This window comes from Acanthaster planci, linkage group LG20 (genome assembly GCF_054643075.1).
Source record: "Acanthaster planci isolate LZ-2023a linkage group LG20, COTS_SCS, whole genome shotgun sequence".
Classification (NCBI taxonomy): domain Eukaryota; kingdom Metazoa; phylum Echinodermata; class Asteroidea; order Valvatida; family Acanthasteridae; genus Acanthaster; species Acanthaster planci.
In genome coordinates, this window is record NC_141796.1 from 3,934,081 (window position 1) to 3,952,033 (window position 17,953).

General features: G+C 38.7%; 2 protein-coding genes and 1 long non-coding RNA gene across 14 annotated transcripts in view; 2 read left to right on the forward strand and 1 right to left on the reverse strand.

Moving 5' to 3' along the window:
* The first annotated feature begins 948 nt into the window (after positions 1–948).
* On the forward strand, positions 949–10,617 carry LOC110988953 (electron transfer flavoprotein regulatory factor 1-like). 6 transcript variants are annotated; one of them, XM_087130769.1, is made up of 4 exons: positions 949–1,142; positions 6,573–6,649; positions 8,040–8,111; positions 8,409–10,617. In XM_087130769.1, the coding sequence occupies exons 3-4, from the start codon at positions 8,067–8,069 to the stop codon at positions 8,616–8,618; spliced, it is 255 nt and encodes an 84-aa protein (XP_086986895.1). In that variant the 5' UTR covers positions 949–1,142; positions 6,573–6,649; positions 8,040–8,066; the 3' UTR covers positions 8,619–10,617. The 6 variants fall into 6 exon arrangements, with proteins under 6 accessions (XP_086986895.1, XP_086986896.1, XP_086986894.1 ...); XM_087130770.1 differs by having other exon boundaries at positions 8,045–8,111; XM_087130768.1 differs by lacking the exon at positions 6,573–6,649 and having other exon boundaries at positions 950–1,142.
* A 274-nt stretch (positions 10,618–10,891) lies between these two features.
* LOC147795852 (uncharacterized) lies at positions 10,892–13,229 on the forward strand. Its single transcript, XR_015423546.1, has 2 exons — positions 10,892–12,771; positions 12,850–13,229. It is a non-coding gene; the product is annotated as an uncharacterized LOC147795852 (long non-coding RNA).
* A 1,879-nt stretch (positions 13,230–15,108) lies between these two features.
* The window catches only part of LOC110988951 (leucine-rich repeat-containing protein 27-like), a 31,719-nt gene continuing 28,874 nt past the window's right edge, over positions 15,109–17,953 (reverse strand). For 6 of the 7 annotated variants that reach the window (XM_022252962.2, XM_022252963.2, XM_022252964.2 and 3 more), the window contains one exon: positions 15,109–15,916. In XM_022252962.2, the coding sequence (XP_022108654.2) occupies positions 15,824–15,916 (93 nt within the window). In that variant the 3' untranslated portion in view covers positions 15,109–15,823. Of the gene's footprint in view, positions 15,917–16,920; positions 16,997–17,953 lie in introns of all 7 variants that reach the window. The other variant, XM_087130761.1, reaches the window with a different exon arrangement.

Here is a 17,953-nt window from a genome sequence, read left to right on the forward strand (position 1 = left end):
AATAATGTTGAATCAGTTCGTCTATTGTGAAAAATATTAAGGAATCAAGCATTGTAAATAATTCATTATTTACATTCAGTTCTGTGGCATATCGTGCAGGGACAGACAGAAATATTACATAGGCTATATGTCTAACGTCAGGCCGTTAACGAGTAAAGAGTAACTAAGTTATCAATGTAACAAAAATGGTATTATTTCATATACACGTCACGTTACCGATGTCAGTCTTCAAAAATGAAAGGATATTATTTTTTCTTTCAAGTAGAGTTCGGCGCAACTGCTAAAACGAATGCATCTTCTAGTTCTACTGCTAAAATGAGAGTCAGGCACAATGGATCGATCGAACAAGTACATGGACATGTGAAACGATCAAGGGTCAAAGTTAAAAGTATACCACTGCGCAATCGAGAAAAAACGGACGACGGGCGACGCATGCACGACGCACGACGATAGATATGGAATTCCATAATGAAGAGATGTAGAAACACTGTAGGCCTACATGTCCATTTGAAATAATTGCAAAGGGTTTACAGAATAAGAATTGACAAATTAGCAGAAGTTCCTTTTCAAATTTTGCAAATGTAACTTGGAAAACATAAAAACACGGGCGTTATAATGAGAAAAATGTCGTTCTGGGGTGTTTGTAAAGACAGAAAAGACAACAGGAATTATTTATTTGTCTTTCTTATATTATTAATTTGTTTTTATCTAACTTGCCAATAAAAATATTAGGGTCTCGCCGAAAAATAAGGGTTGGTCAGGATTGGATTCTCCCACCGTTATTTGGTTGCTTCAAACGTCGATGTTTTTATTTGTTCCATCCTCAGAGGCCTATGCTTCTGTTACTAAAGAAAAGAATGAAAGATAATCGGTGGGGCGAAGTGGAAATGGAGCGAACAAGAAATGGGGAGAAGTGGGATGGGGCGAAGTGGCGATGGGGCGAAATAGTTAGGGGTGCAGGCGAAGTGGAAATGGGGCGAATAACCGACACGCGAGAGGCCTGGATCTTCGTTAATGAAACTTGACCCTTGAACCAAATTGGCTTGACTGACTAGATACTGTAAGCGCTTATGGACGTGAACAACGTCAGAACGAAAAGCAATCGGCTGTTCTACATAACTGCGCCAAGACAGTAAACAGGGGTAAGACTAGGTAAAACTAATGTTGGGGTTTTAGGTCTACCCTGACCCATATTTAGCCTAGTTCCCCCACTCCGATCCGGCCTATTAGTATTACTCGACATTAACGTTAGGCATAGCTTGGTAAGCTACCAGTACATGTAGCTGGCGTGGCCAGCGCCGTGCTGCGTTTTGTGAAATCACATTACTGGATTCTGATCATCAGTGATCCCAAACTGGTTCGTAATTCCATGGAGTCACTCACTCTGTACATATCTTTATTGACCCACATCATGCATGCCATGTAACTTGTAAGGTAGACCTGTAAACAGGGCCCGACGAATACTCCACTGTCGTATACTGGGCCCTGTCCTAATTCATAGGGATTTCTTTCGAAAAGTTTTATCCGGGGGCTTAACTAAACATCGGCTTGATTTTATGAGCTGATATTGCACCAATACATTCACTACTTATGGGGTAAACTTTCCACTAGGTGGCTAATTGCAGAAAGCTCGCCCTTTTCTCGTTCGGAATAAAAAAGTATTGCCTTTTTTGCCGTTTTCCCACTCCGGACGAATTTTGTCCCACTTGGACAAAACTGACGGTTGTTTCGTCACTTTCATGTCACGTCACAGGAGTGATCCATGCTACCAATGATTTGCCTCAAGCCATGTGCGACTGGACAGGGAACCAGCCAAGGGCGTTGCGCATTAGCTGCGACACAAAACAGCCATGATTATCCACGTGCGCTTAGATGTCGATGTGATGTCAAGCCAAAATTCGTCAAGAGTGGGAAAATGGCAAAAAAGGCAACATTTTTTCCTCCGAACGAGAAAACGGCGAGTTTTCTGCAATTAACCACCTAGCAGAAAGTTTATCCTGGAAGTGGTGAACGTACATGTGTACCGGTGCAATTTCAGCTCATATAATCAAGCGGATGTTTAGTTATGCCCCTGGATATCCCGGATAAAACTTTTCAAAAGAAATCCCTATGAATCGGGACAGGGCCCAGTATACGTCAGTGGAGTATTCGTTGGGCCCTGTTTACAGGTTTACTTGTAAGGCAAGGTTTACTTTCCGGCAAAGTGGCAATGGGGTGAAGTGGAAATTGGAGGTACATTACCTTTAGCACCCTGTTCCTATAATAAGGAAACAAAGTCCACTTTCTCATTTTGACCTTAAGGAACCATTACTCAATCCTGGTAGGTCTGGTTTAAGAAAACTAAAAATTTCTGACCCGAGTTTGGCAAAAGACAACCACTCAGTCGAATCACGTCATTTTGTGTTTCGTCTGGTTACCTGACTCAGGCTTTTTGGATTTATCAAAACAAATCTCCATCCAAATCAAGGAATCAGACTACATTTGCTTATTTGTTCACAGCTCTTAAATTTGGGGTGGTCATGTACACTGCTGTTTTACCCCAAAATTTCTCTCAAAAACTGAAAGCCCTGTTCTCTTTTCTTTCGGATATGAAAGTAGGGAGTCTGGCACTTTTCAGGTGACCCCCACAAATCTAGTACCATTGGAAAGAGAACTTCAAAAGAAATTAAATGGTATAGAATTCAGCTCAGTAGCTGTAAGTATAGTGAAGTTATGAATTTGTGATTAAAATTAAGTGTTACATGTACATGTATAGTCCATCACTTTTTGGGGGTAGACACAAGTTTTATTTTCATCCATGTACCGGCATTTGAACCACATGGAGTCTTGATCCTCATCAGAGCCATTTCCAGACATGCCAGAGTTAAAAAAAGATCTGTGGTTAAGTCACAGAGGAAGTGTAAAGTAAACAATATCTTTGATTATGGAGAACTTTATCAATAATAAACACAGGATACATGTACATGTGTACAGTAACAGGACAGTGGAGTTGGGCTTGAAATTTTTAGTGATGTGTGAAAAATCACTGAACTTCTGAAGCATAGTTTGATGTGATACTTTGTCATCAATAAATAGCTATAAAAATGGGGGACGAAGTCCGTCAGGTGTCATAAGTTCCTTTAAGTCTGTTCGTGTTTGACAGGGTCTTTTGATAACATTTGATTGAAACGTGTGGTTTATGCACTTGTTATTTGCATCTTGCTCCCCGTGCACCATTCATCAATCTAATGCACATTGTAGTTGCGCGACAGCATCCCAATAGAAAAGGGATGTTTGGCACCAGTTAGACATCAATTTTTTACAAAACCAACTTCCTTTTCTTCCTGAAATGTCAAGCTTACAAATAAACACCGTTTCATAGATGTTTTATCAACTCCTTAAACATGTTTTTGGGGGATTTTCAGTAGAAAAATGCACATTGTTTGTTACCTTTTTGTAGTCTTCACAAACCAAAACAAGGCTTGACAGTGCTTTATTCAAATGCCTTGAGTCATACATCAAATGAAGGAGTACATGTATTTTAAGCTCTACAAAGATGATGACATCATCATTCCAAACCCAGTTGAGTTTCACAAGATGTTTGGCTTTGATAGACGAGACTACATGTATGTCACACGACAATAAACAAAGATGGCCACACACAGTTGTTGACATGGTGTAAGTGGCTCCGATCTTGCATTATTTTCATCATACTTTACACCTAAAACTCGATGCAAACAGACATACACTGTACATGTAATAAATGGTTCTAACACAAATTTCGGTTATTTTACAACACAACTGCTTTTTAAAATGTAGATTTGATGCAAAAAGGGTAGAAATCATTGATTGAAAACAAACACTTTTACAAGCTTTCAGATATAACATTTAGGGTTGCCGTTTTGCTGGACTCCGTAATGAAAGAGGACATCACCAACAGCTTGTTTAGATGTAAGCTATTTCGAAAAAAGTAGAATTTGTTCCCTTATGATAGGAACAGGCAACTAAAGGTAATGAACCCCAGAAATGGGGCAAAGTGGTAATCATGACAAGGTAATGAGGCGAAGTGGCAGTGGGGCGATGTGACTGTAAAGTGGTGTTTCTGTCACAGTCAACACATCTGAAATGCAGTATAAATCAGCTAAAGAGGCGTGCATAGAACTCGCTGGGCAAAACAAGAATGTTCAGTGTGTGAGTAAATTGAGGTTACAATACATATACATTTCAGTTTTGAAAATGGAGTATTTTCTCACGAACAAATTTAACTCTAAGCAGCATAACATTAGCCGTTGATTACCATTTTGCCTTTATCGGAACTTGGACTTTACCATTTAGGCTGTTAGAAGTAGTTTGTAGCAGTACATGTATGGCAGAAATATTAAAGAATAAAGCTATGGGCACATTTCAAATTTTCAACTTTAAAGGCATGAATAAATTATCACATAACCGAAAACCCATGAAAGTCTTTAAGGAAATGGGTGAATTCCCAATCCGACATGGTATATGTTGGTTTATTGTAGAATATATTACCCTTCAGTGTAGGCCTAATGGTATGGCCCTCGTGGCAACATGGCTGTCAACATCGTAGCTATTCAGAGGAGGCTTTTTGTGTGAACTGAAAATGGCAATTGTCAAGAGTAACCTTTTTAGTTTAGCCAAATGTGCTTTTGATACTTTACGTTCAAATACTGCTGCATTTAATTTTGAATGTGTTTTAGAGGTGTTAACGATGTGTTGACAGTACTGTGTGTGCTGATGGTGTGTTGATGGTATGTGATTAGTGAGATCAGAATAAGGTGGGTTCTTGTGTCAGTGTACCAACATCTGATCAATACTTGCAATCCGGATCAGCATGGGAGGGAACTCTACATGTACATGTATGTGATATCTGGGAGCTTTTTTAACCTTTTGTGGTGAAAACAAGTACTATGTTACAGTGCTTAACATTGTTTTCATTTCGCTTTAAACACCAGTTGCAAAAGTTCCTGGAATAGGGTATGTACAATAAAGTAGTAAATAAAAAGTGGTTAAGTGGAGCGCAAGTTGGACTCTGCATAATGTTTTTTTCAGTGTGCAAATTTTATAAGCCAATTTACGTTTGTGCACACTAATGTTTGTCGCAATTTGAACTGAGGAATATGAGCATAAAGAAATGTATGTATGATTGCAAATTGACAACTTGCAACAAATTTTGTAAATAGATGTACATGTACCCCTAAACTCATGGGGTTCGTCACATGCAGCCCTCTCTGGAACATACAATGTAAATCAGGCAAGAATAGAAGCCATTACTGCAGGGCCATTCTGTTTGGACAAAGGTGGTATACATGTACATGTATGTGTGTTTCTTTCCTCTCTGACCGAAGGGTGTAGTGTCTTGCCAAAGTGTGCACGCTTACATGCAAGTCAAGGACACGTGCATGAGTGCAATGGCCTGACGGGAATGCTGTCTCCAGGACCTTGCATTTATATATAGATGAAAAGGGCTAGATCAGCAACACTCAGATGTAAAAAGCCTTTCCCTGTCATGCCTGTGCAATTACTATGCACCATTTTGTGGTTATCATGTTTATTTCTGTCAACACGCAAGGTAGGCCTACTGTCAACACACCTTCAACACACCCTCATCACATCGTAAACTCGTTCAAAAATAAAAGAAGTGGTTTTCAACCGTGAAGTATTTACCAAAAGGATATTTTGGCTATTAAAACCTAAAAAGCTTGGACTCTTGAAAATTGCCATTTTCAGTTCACAAAAATTGCCTCCTTTGAACAGCTCCGAAATCAGCAGCCACATTTGCCTTGAGGACGGCAACTTGGACCTTGCCTTTATGCTAAAGGGGTGTCTGTTTTGTGCAAATCTGGCTGGCGGGAGACAGAACAAGAACATTTGGGATTAAGTGGGATCTGGATTTCCCCCTTTTTTCCCCAACGTCTTTCATAGGATTTTTGCTCATTCCCAAGATGCGTTATTTGACAGGGAGTCAGGTTGGTGTTGTGGCTCTTTCCCCACCTTCCATCTCTGCGACCCGGGTTCAAATCCCACCTACCCCAGCATGTAGATGGGGTCTTCAGTCTATACCTGACTTAGTGGATTTGCCCGGAATATTCATTCAGGGTTTTCCTCCCACCTCTAAAACTGAACATTTCTTCATTGTCTTCTTAATTATCACTTCATTTGGTAATTGGCGCTAAATGAGCTGTTGGATGAACAATAAATAAAGCATAACCAGGCTTATCATGGCTTCTTTTTCTCAATCCATAATGGCAGTTGGCAAGTATTTTGTTATGATCAAGATGGATCATGATTTGATGAATTTATGATTTTTACTTGTACCATAGGTTTTATGGGCATTTTCAAAAAGATACATGCGTGTACCTGTATCCCATTTTGTGTTGACATTTGTACATGTAAAATCTTGATGTTTTGATGGTGAACAGCAGTGGAAAACCAGTGGAAAGTGTGTCTTGATGAGGTTAGTTTTTATGGAATAAACATACATACATGTGCGTGTGTTACATGTATTTATCAGAGAGGTCAGAGTAGTTTTCAGACAGAACCAGGCTTCTTCCATTGTGTGCACATACATATAGGTGTAACACTGAAGAAAGTGGGAACCAACCTCTTTCAGATAACTACAGAGATAATCAGAGTTCCCCTTATTATAAAGGTAAATATGTCTAATGAACTGTGTCACTTCAGTTTTGTTCCTATGGTTGGGGTTTCAAGAAGTACTAATCACTAACATGAATGGGGCAGTCAAGCAGAATGAATTAATAGTGCAGTTTTTGCACAGTTGTGTGTATTCATATGAGTGATATCTGTTGGTTACAAAAGATTGTAGCGAAAACCCTGAGGCATTAGAGGCCTGAAATATACATGAAATTGCTGCTTTCAATTTGATAGTTTTGATAGTCAGAAACAGGGTTGCTCCAACAGCTACCTACATGTGTTCAACTTTTGAGGCAGCCCACCTCACTGATTTGAGTAACCACCTCAGGCTTTTCTGTTGAATTTACCATCTCACTCTTATATAGACAAAGAAGGAAGAAAAAGCGAAAGAAATCAGGTACCGGTATTTTGAAATAGAACAGTTTTAAATCATTCTGAATGCTAAAGAGAGACACAGAATACAACATCGATTTATTTTAGAGGGGAGTAAATGTACTATTAGACTACATAGAATTTGTTCGAGGCCTTTTTGAAACACCATAGGCGCTAGAATTTTAGCAAAATTTGTTTGACCACCTCACATATATGTATCAGTACCCGGGGGAAAACCTAGGTGGAAATACACAAGTTTTAAAAAAAGGAGATATTTCAATGAAAATTGTTTATCCATTGTACAGGCCCTACCAGACAGAAGTGTAACCCCTCACCGAGGTGGAAAGTTTGTCAATTGGGTTTCGTCATGCAATTGACGCAAATCCAAAGACTACATTTTTACAAAATTGGACGTGCATGCTCAGTGTAGTCCACCCAAGACATGCCCAAACCTGTGCCCAGCTTTTTCTCAACATACCAATGGGACATATATTTATCTATAGTTAAAATAGACAAAGGGCCAGGCTAATGGTGAGGCAGACTTACAACATAAAATAGCCCCAGACAAAGAGCCAGGCTAAAGGTGAAGACAATATTTACTCATTGTAGGGAGGGGAGTTAGATATTCCACACTCATTTCTAAACATTTCTTTAGACGGTAGCCATGCAGCGATTGTATTAGAATGATTTTTTGGTAATTTTTTTGTGGTGAAGCCTAATTGATAAAAAGCCCAAAGCCTAATTGATAAAAAGCCCAAAACTTTGTGATGCTTACTTTTGGCTGGTGAAAGACTACCACGATGAAATGTTTTTTACTGTTTATTGTACTGGCCTGTCAAAAACACAAATTATGCACTGCCTGTTGATTTGGAAATTTTGCATGGTTACTTCAAGAACAGAACATGTACATGTGTTCAGTTGTACATCATTTGCCAAACATCCACTGTTACCAGAGAATTTGTACATACATGTATATACCAGGAGCAAATCAGGAATGTAACTTTTTTTTTCCCCAGCACAGGTGCAATCTCGTGTGAATCATCATGTGTAATAATACACGACATGTGGTGAAATCTTTGTATAAAAATGTAAGTACATGTACCAACTTGTTATTCAATTATCAGAAGTTATCCAAATAAAATTGTACATGTATTTGAAAAGACCAAATTGCTAAGATATTAATATGAAAATTCATATTTGACTTATTTGTGGCCAGTTTAGAAATAGGAAGGGCACATTGTTGAGTTTGCAACTACAAATGTGCCCTCCCCATCAGTGTTTCTAAATTGTTGTCTTCAATCTGAGCCACATTTCACATTTAGTAGATACCGTTTCACGTTCTTGCATGTTATCAAATATTCTTCTTCTTATCATGGTTTCAACAGCTGATCTTCCTGGGCCGTGACTATCCAAAAGGAGAGAAGTACTTCCGAGACAGGTGTCATTCAGCATTCATGAAAAACAAAGACGTCACAGATCCTCAGAAAATACAGGAATTAATTGCAAGAGGAGAATATGTCATAAAGGAACTTGAGGCACTTTACATGCTGAGGAAGTATCGGGCATTAAAGAAGCGATATTACCAGGATATCTAGCAGGCACTGTGCCCTCATAAGACCTCAGCTGGACTACACATCAAGCAGATGATCACAATCATGTCCTGTGGGCAAGTCATGCAGCTGTCTGTTTGTGGTACATGGATGTCCATCATCATTCTCTGGTGCCTAGGACTATAGGAAGGCTGCCATTGTGTTCTTGGAATCAGCTCTATACAGTCAAGTTGTGCTCAGGCCCCTGGCTTACCAGTCTACGAACCACATTGTTAAGCAAGGAAACAACCACTACATTCGATTGTCATGGTGCTGCATGCACATGTATCAAACAGGTGTAACACATGTAACTTCATAGAAATGCATGTAAAGATACATGTGAAAAATCATAACTGACAGGCTGCCATTTTGATGAAGACCACCAGTGTGATCCTGCCGTAATGTACAATCCACCGTCATGGACATTGCATTTGGAAACAGTTTCTAAACATAATTAATTGATTTAATTGACTTGGAAGTTGCATCTCTTTGATTACTTGTTTATTTCTAGTAATATGCAGTGTTGTGCCTAACAGACAGTATGAACATCAATAAAATGACATTTAGTCACTAGCATTTACCACAAACAAGCCTCATGGACATTACACGTGGGGAAGTCTGAATCTTTTATTTATTTATTTTTTTGTTTCAACTGACTTTAATGCTGTAAGCTACCATAGGGAACAGTCAACGTAAAAAACATTAATACTGAATTGAATGGCTCTCCACTTTTTTGTTACACGAGCAAGTCTTGAAGCGTCATGGACATTACATTTTGCATTGTGGACATTACACTTCCAAACTAGTACAATTGTGTATACAATCCAGGGCGAAATTCCAAGAGGATTATCCTACTTTCTCTCCTCTGTTGTTTATTATTACATGTAATATTATTTTTTTTCACCTACAAGTATATATACCTGTCATCCAGTCAGTAACTAGGGTGTATGTAAAATTGTATTGAAATTGGAGAATTGAGGACTGTTCAGATGAGCCTTTTACTTTTCGTACACAAGGAGAGTCAAGACTCCCCCCCTAAACTTTACTCTTCTTGGGTGTCTGCTGGTTTCAGCTTGTCAAATATAAGACTTTTCAGACCCTTGAATGCCTCCCCAGTGGCATTTAGACCAACTGAACAAAAAAATATATGTACGCATAAACAGGTAAGAACAGCCATAGACCTTTAGGAAATGAGCATCACGGTGTAGTTGCAGAATTATTGACAGTGTGTGATTGCTACCTAAGATCTTGCTTGAAATTCTTTGTGCATCTTTGTTTTTTCAATACGTTTTCTTCCATAGGACATTTCCTTATTTTTTTTCCCGTTACTGTAGTGAAATAAGATTACAAAGCGATTGATAAATGTTACAGAATTTAATATCTACAATTTTGGCAGTATGCAAATACATGTAGCAAAAGGGGCAGGCATAATAGGCCTATGTGTACAGTACGTCTGTATTTGTGGACCTTTGCTCTTAGATTTTTCAAGTTACTTTTTTTAAAATTGGAGACATAAGTCACTGTTAAATTTGTATAGATTTTGTACATTGTGTTTATCTCTTGAAGTATCTGCAAGTATTGACAGACTTCAAATGAACAAAAATTACTCCAAAAGTTGATGTTCAACGGATGGCTTGATCCAGAATTGGGACCACTGATGGGGATCCAGATTCATTTGAAACAAACAGGCCTATAAATATGGCTGATTGTTACGTTACCAAACAGCTTCAATTATTGGCTTACATGTACATGCATCTAACTTTGTCATCCACAAGATGAGGTCCTACAAAACGCTACCTTGCAAAGAGGCGCTCATTCGCAAAATGGACTAGCCAGTTGTTTTAACAAAGTATTTTTAATGTTCGTAGCCAATGTGTAAAGTCCATGACGTACATTTTGTTAAATGCCACGACATAAAGATTGTGATGTCCATAACGCTCATTTGCATAATTAAACATACTTTTAATTGGGTTTATCCGAGTATAAAACTTGCTTTGCATGTGAAGTGTCGTGAAAATATCTTTTCTCATTTTGAATGAGAAACCTAAATGAATAAACATATTGGGGACATTAATATGCATAAACAGAACTGCTTGGAACAACCCTCTGATAAAGACATTTTCGCACCAGCGACTTAAAATTCTACAGGCCGTCATGGTTACCTTTGAAGAAACAACGCAAAATAAATGCTCTCGAGTAGTAAATGTCGACAACGACCAAGGAAAAGCCAACCTTAGAGATCGTTCCTTGAGCTGTAACCCCTTTGTAAAATAGGGGAAATTTCTGCTTCAAACGACCGCGTGACTTCCAAGTTTTTAACCAGACAAAAGTTTCCTGTCCTCGCTGTGTGCCAGGTTATTCCCTTTCCAGGATATAGAACTTGGCCAGAATGTATCTTCTTGGCACTGCAGCATTATAATGTACATTATTCTTGTTTGTTTTCTAGAAACCGAGCAACGCGCCTGGAATGCAACGCGCGGCAGATTGTTTCATTGTTCAAAGGTCTGGATACCTCATTAAATATGCAGCGCGTGGTGTGCGCTTAACTTAAATTGAAAACAAAGCGGTTGTTATGCTGCGCCTATATCATTCTGTGTGTCCAGATATCCAACGATGAAAAAGCTTTTTGATCATATCAAAATACAGATTTTACAAAGTTCCCGTGTTATAAGCAGGCTATTATATTTCGACTACTTTCCACTGACACCCCGGAAACAAAATAATTCGTTTATCTAACTATACAGTTCTTTTATCTGCATGAACACAACTGCTTGGAAAAACCCATCTGATAAAGACATTTTCGCACGAGCGACTTATAAATTCTACATACAGAAAGACATAGGCGCAGCATATTCAAGTTTAGACTAAGCGCCCACCACGCGCTGCATATTTAATGAGGTATCCAGACCTTTGAACAATGAAACAATCTTTCCAAACTGTTGCGTATGTGCTGCGGGTTGCATTCCAGGCGCGTTGCTCGGTTTCCAGAAAACAAACAAACAAGAATAATGTACATTATAATGCTGCAGTGACAAGAATATACATTCTGGCCAAATTCTACAACGTGGAAAGGGAATAACCCGACTCACGACGACGACAGCAAAATTTTGTCCGGTGTAGAAAACTCGGAAGTCATGCGGTCGTTTGAAGCAGAAATTTGCCCTATTTTACAAAGGGGTTACAGCTCAAGGAACGATCTCTCAGGTTGGCTTTTCCTTGGTCGTTGTCGACATTGACTACTTGAGAGCATTTATTTTTCATTGTTTCTTAGCAGGTAACCATGACGGCCAGTAGACTTTATAAGTCGCTGGTGCGAAAATGTGTTTATCAGAGGGTTGTTCCAAGCAGTTGTGTTCATGCAGACTCAAAGAATGGTATTGTTTGATAACGGAATGATTTTGTCACCGAGGTGTTTGTGGAAAGTAGTCGACATATAATACCCTACTTATACCACAGAAACTTTGTAAAGGCGATATTTTGATATGAACCCAAAGTTTTCTCATCATAAATAATAAACTTGCAGAGGATCTGTGTTAAACAATCGAGGCACAAGTTTCCAGTTTCTAAAGTTGCCTTTAAGCTTCCTAATTTCGCTCTAAAGTCGGCTTTTGTAACAAATCTACATAGTGTGATGTACCCTTTGATTGCATTAATGCAGTCTTTCCTTTGCAAACAGCCGTTTTTGCCTGTGCCAACGACGTCTAACAGATTTGGAGCGATTTTTTTAGTATTCATACTATTGGGGGTTGAATTCTTCGACAGGTTTGATCTGCACGTATGTATCAGAGATGTAATCTTAACGTATGTTTAGGTTTGTCTGGCAGTTCGACAAGATACTTATTAAACGTAGTCTTATAAAACGACTTTACGCCATCTGGAAGTCTTCTTCTTAGAGGTGTTGACATCCTTTATTTCATATATAAAACTAATTTTTGTCACTTTTCTTTTAACCCCAGTTGGTAAGGGTTGCAAACAGAGAGATGGTGGCTTTTGTTGTTTTTGTTTGTTTGTTTGTTTGTTTTTTGATATGCTCGGATTTATGTGTGTTATTATTTCTTGTAAAATGAGAGAAACAAGTATTCATTTTCATGCGAAGAGACAAATGGTAGGTTGGTTTTTGTTTGTTGGGGTGTTTTGGTGTTTATTTTTTTGGCTCATGGTTAGCGTGTTGTTATCGCTGATAAAATGAGACGAAAACGTGTTCATTTGTTTCATTTTGTTAGAATAAGTATACAAGGTCTATATTTCACGTTCTTTTATTTCTAAAAAATTCCTACGCCCCCAACACTATTTTTATTTGATCGAAATTTTGCCGGCTTATCAAGTACATCCAGGGTATGTCATAGTGCAGCGCATTTACAGTATCATCCATAAAATTAGTCGCTCAGAATCAGAAACTTGCTGTAGGAGGCTAGTTTTACAGTATCTGCAGTTACTTGGGACATATATTATCTTGGGACATATATTATGTCATTCAGAGAACATGAGGAACGGTAAATTTGCATTCACCATATCATGCATTAGGCGTATTTCTTTTACTTCAATCTCGATATTACTGAAAATGCACTTGGCTTAGGTCTATTAAAACATGACCCTGTACAGGCCATTACTGGCAAAGATGTCTTGGCGGTTCCAATTCATTTTTTATTCATTTTGCATGGAAGACCTTTACTCCAAAATCTTCACAATAGGTAATAATAATACCCCACAATTAGAGCACAGCAGTGTTGGATTCTTGCGTAACTACCAAGGCCACTTGCTGGCTTTGATAAACAGAACCTTTTCTATCAAAAGTGCACAAGAAATGGAATGCAATAGAATTCCTGTGGAATTGGAATCCATTGAGTCAGCTTCCATACGTTGGATTTTTTTTTTTAATTCCTGGACAAAGGATACTTCCATGATTTATGGCAAGCATCACAAAACAAGCAGTCACTCAATGCGGTACTTACGTTGGAGGAATCTGTACAAATTTCAGTTCACAGTGGTTCAAACTGGATGGTTTTGTGATTAGAGTACTCGAGATGTTTCTGAGTACGGTCATTTTGACACCAATTTTTTTGAATATCGAACATATCGTCCTTGTGCAGCACCCATTTTCCCAATACAGGTCGGTCAAAATGTGTACGTTTTCCCAGCGCCGTCCCCAGTGCACACGGGCTGCCACACGTGGTCTTGAACGTCAGGTGACCGTAACGACAAAGCCAAAGGTCCGATTGAGTGCAAAGTTCACATTTGTAAGGATAAAGAGTGATTTTAGAAGCATGCCAAGTTTCAAAACAATCGAGCATGGCACAGCCTATTGGCTGTGAAATGGGCCGATAAAACGAGGCTCTTTGGGGGTTTAAATTAATCATGTTAACAGCAACCCTTAGATAATTGTCAGACTGAATGATGATAATTATGTTTAGGAAATCCGAGTTCATTTCTGAATGAGAAGCTTAAGTGGCCGATATTCTGCAAATGGCAATGCAGTGTGGCGTGAAACTTGAACTTGTTAAACAAAATGCTCCTAACACAGATCCAGAGATGGGCTGGGTTTTGGGGCAGAAATATACATGTACATGTACCACCATTGTGTATCTAGTTTAAATACCAAGAGCATGCACACGTGCCTTTCAGACCTGCTTTTCACTTGAACATTCAAAGCAAAATGTACATACACGTACTATGTATTTACAACAATAGAGGCTTTGCATAGTAGCTATTTTGCAGAGCAGTTTTGTTCCACAGGGAAACCTCCTTTGTGCATATCCTGTGGAACAAAAGCACTGGCCTGCAAGATGGCAGCCAATCAAACCCTCTCTTGCAATGTATTTCTATCAATTTTGATTTGTCAACCATCAACAAATGCAATGCATGAGTTACTCACAGTCACACACAATCCTGCACACCAACACACTAGGTCCAGAAGGTGTCACTGTCACACTGAAAACATTGACCCATCTTGTACATTTCCTAATATTATGAGGATCAGATAACACACCATCACTTGGCAAAATACGAATTAGGTACTGGTACAGGTTCGTACATGCACACCACCTGCTCTAAAACAAATGGTAGCTCTGAGAAACTATTTCCAAACCTTTCACTCGGTTATGAATATTCCTTAACGACTGTAAACACAAAAATTCATACATACTTACCTGGTTTTGCAAATAAATCCTGAAGAGTGTTTTGTGTATCTTTGAAGATTTCCTGATGTTGAGTTTTAATACTGAATATAACAGATTTCACTTCAACAGTTTAAAGATGTACTAGCATAAATATCAGATGCAGTCAGTCTGCTTGAATTGATTCTGTAAAAGCAGTTTTGCATAATGAGAGTTCAAATAAACTGTTTTGTATTACTCACTTCAGTTATTTTATACACACTGAACTGATGAATAAACACTTGCAAATTTGATATAACGGACACTGTTAATGTTAATGGCGAGTTTGCATTTTGTACACATAAAATAGCAAAGGGAAAGCAGGGATCGGTATGCAACTAGAATTCCATGATATATGGTCTGGTTTTATTTTAAACAGTTAACCAATGGACAAATAGAACCAACAATGGAAGTTTGAATTGATTAAGATAAGTAATACATGTTCACCTCAACTTTCTCCAGGCTTCTCTTTGTTTCTCCTTGGTTTTACAGACACAAGTACTGTACATGTACATACAGTGTATATGCTTGTTGCTTTCTGGGAGCAACATTCCATCAGCATAACATACATACAGTGTATATATAAATGGAACATATGGCGCACATATCCTATCTTTAAATAAAACCAAAGCTGGTTTCCGTTGGTAAATTGGCACACTTCAAATGCATTATTTATACATCAACAATCTATTTCAAAGAACACTCATACCTGTAAGAAACTGCAAACATGTTACATATAGAAATTTTATCACTCAAGCATGAACATGGTATCAACAGATTTGTCAACAGCAATAAAAGCAAATTCTGCATGGTCAAATTTGAACCAACTTTGAAGTTTTGAAAATGTTCAAAACTGACCTGAAATGGCATTTAGTTATACACATACATTTGTTCATCTGGTCATCAATGCAGTTAATCCCAACCTCCACAAAGTACCTCCACTCCATACCAAAAATGGAACAAACTCTACAATAAATACATTATTATAATATTATTACAATTTTCAAAACCGTTAAAAAAGCACAAACACAAACTAGCAGTGAAGATCAAGGAATGTGATCAAGGAATGGGTGAGGCATCTCCAGTGAAGGCACGAAATCTATATTCCAATTCCAAACGTCTATGGTTCACCTCACGTTGAAGATCACTGGCCTGGAATGAACCAGCAATCACTGCATTAAACACAAGAATGAACAAACAACTCCTAGCAGGCACAGTTATGTACAGATTTAACAAAACTTCATATTCCCTGCGCATGACTTCAAATCTCTGCAACTGTACTCGACAATTATGAAACACACTAGTTGATGTATTGATAAATTTTTGAACCATGGTTTTTAACCATGTTTAAATGCAACCTGAGATCCTCATATTTGTTAATATGTAAGTGAAGATTTGCTGCAGAACTTTGCTGTATCATATGCATTTCAGTAGAAAAAATAAACATGCTCTAACTCTTGACACCATCTTTACAGCTGTGCAGCTTTTCTACCCCAGCCATTTACATGTACGTAGGGAATTGGTGCTAGTTTGACCTTAAACAATGCATGCCTTCATCATGGAATATGAACGCTGTGGGCACCAATGTAGTCATACCATAGACATGCCTTCATCATGGAATATGAACACTGTGGGCACCAATGTAGTCATACCATAGACATGCCTTCATCATGGAATATGAACGCTGTGGGCACCAATGTAGTCATACCATAGACATGCCTTCATCATGGAATATGAACGCTGTGGGCACCAATGTAGTCATACCATAGACATGCTCTCCCCTCCACAGCAAAACATTTCCTGTCAATAAGCCCAGCCAATGTCAAAAGCCCCATGCCTTCAAACATGTACATTTATCTTTCACCTGAAATCTTGCAGAAAAGGCAAAATGTTGGCAGTGCACCACATTGCACTGTAAGCATAAAGACTACTGTGTGCAGCATTCTGACATTACCATGTTTGAGCAGGAGTACAGTGCAGTGCAAAAAACAGGAGCATTAGACTGGCGTTAATTTGTCTTGACGGAATGGTAATAAGCTGACAATAAGACAACACCCTTGTGTCAAAGGTTAATAATCACTGCACATCCAAATCTACATGTTAATGACAACTGTGGTGCATTAACCTGTGCCAATGACTGAAGCAGATCAACTTACAATGTACAAAAAAATGATGTCAAAGGATGAAAGTTCAAAAGAGCTTCAGTTGGAAAAATTGACCAGGCTTGCGAAGCTACAAGAAAAGAAATATTTGAGCTTTAACAATGTCAACACACAGCATGGAGGGAAACCTTGAAATCCTTGTTCCCTATAATATCTAATCTGTGGGTTCTGTGTGTGCATAGAGATTACCCAGTGATCCATGTTAATGGCCAAGTAAAGGAACTTGGATGTATATATCATGTGTATACCGCCATCGTGAAATTCACACACTTGTGTATACAACTCAGGCTGATTGCTTGCCACAAGCACAAAGCCAACAGGACTGTTTGCCATTTGACAAGCTTTACCCTAAAAGAATGCCCATACAAACCACAGCCTAAGGCAAATTCACCGAATCTTAAATGTACCATCAGCTTCACACATCAATTCAAAACACCTCTGCAAACCTTTTACTTTACTTTCAATACAGGTGATTCACAATAGTGCACCTCCAAGAATATGCAACATGTTGGCCAATCACAACGCGCAACATCTGTCTCCCCTTTCCAAACGCATATTGGGTCGACGGATTTCAAGTGTCAGGATTGGCAAATGCATTGCAATCTCTTGGAGAAGCACTGTTGTGAATTACCCATATTGAGGGACATTGTCAGAGAAGGATGAGTCCATGAACAAACAGTTCTTCTCTACACATTTAGCTAATCTTTAGCTCAGTAACTGAATCTTTAAAATGAAGCAGCAAAGACCACCATGTATAAATGTAATGCTCAGTTAATTTCTTTGTGCTAAAATGTTACCCTTAATAAGGCAGCATACTTCTGCTGCCAACATCATCCACTTAGGCACATCAGGTAACATACTACTGCTGCCAGCATCATCGACTTAGGCACATCAGGTAACATACTACTGCTGCCAGCATCATCGACTTAGGCACATCAGGTAACATACTACTGCTGCCAGCATAATCCACTAAGGCACATCAGGTAACATACTACTGCTGCCTGCATCATCGACTTAGGCACATCAG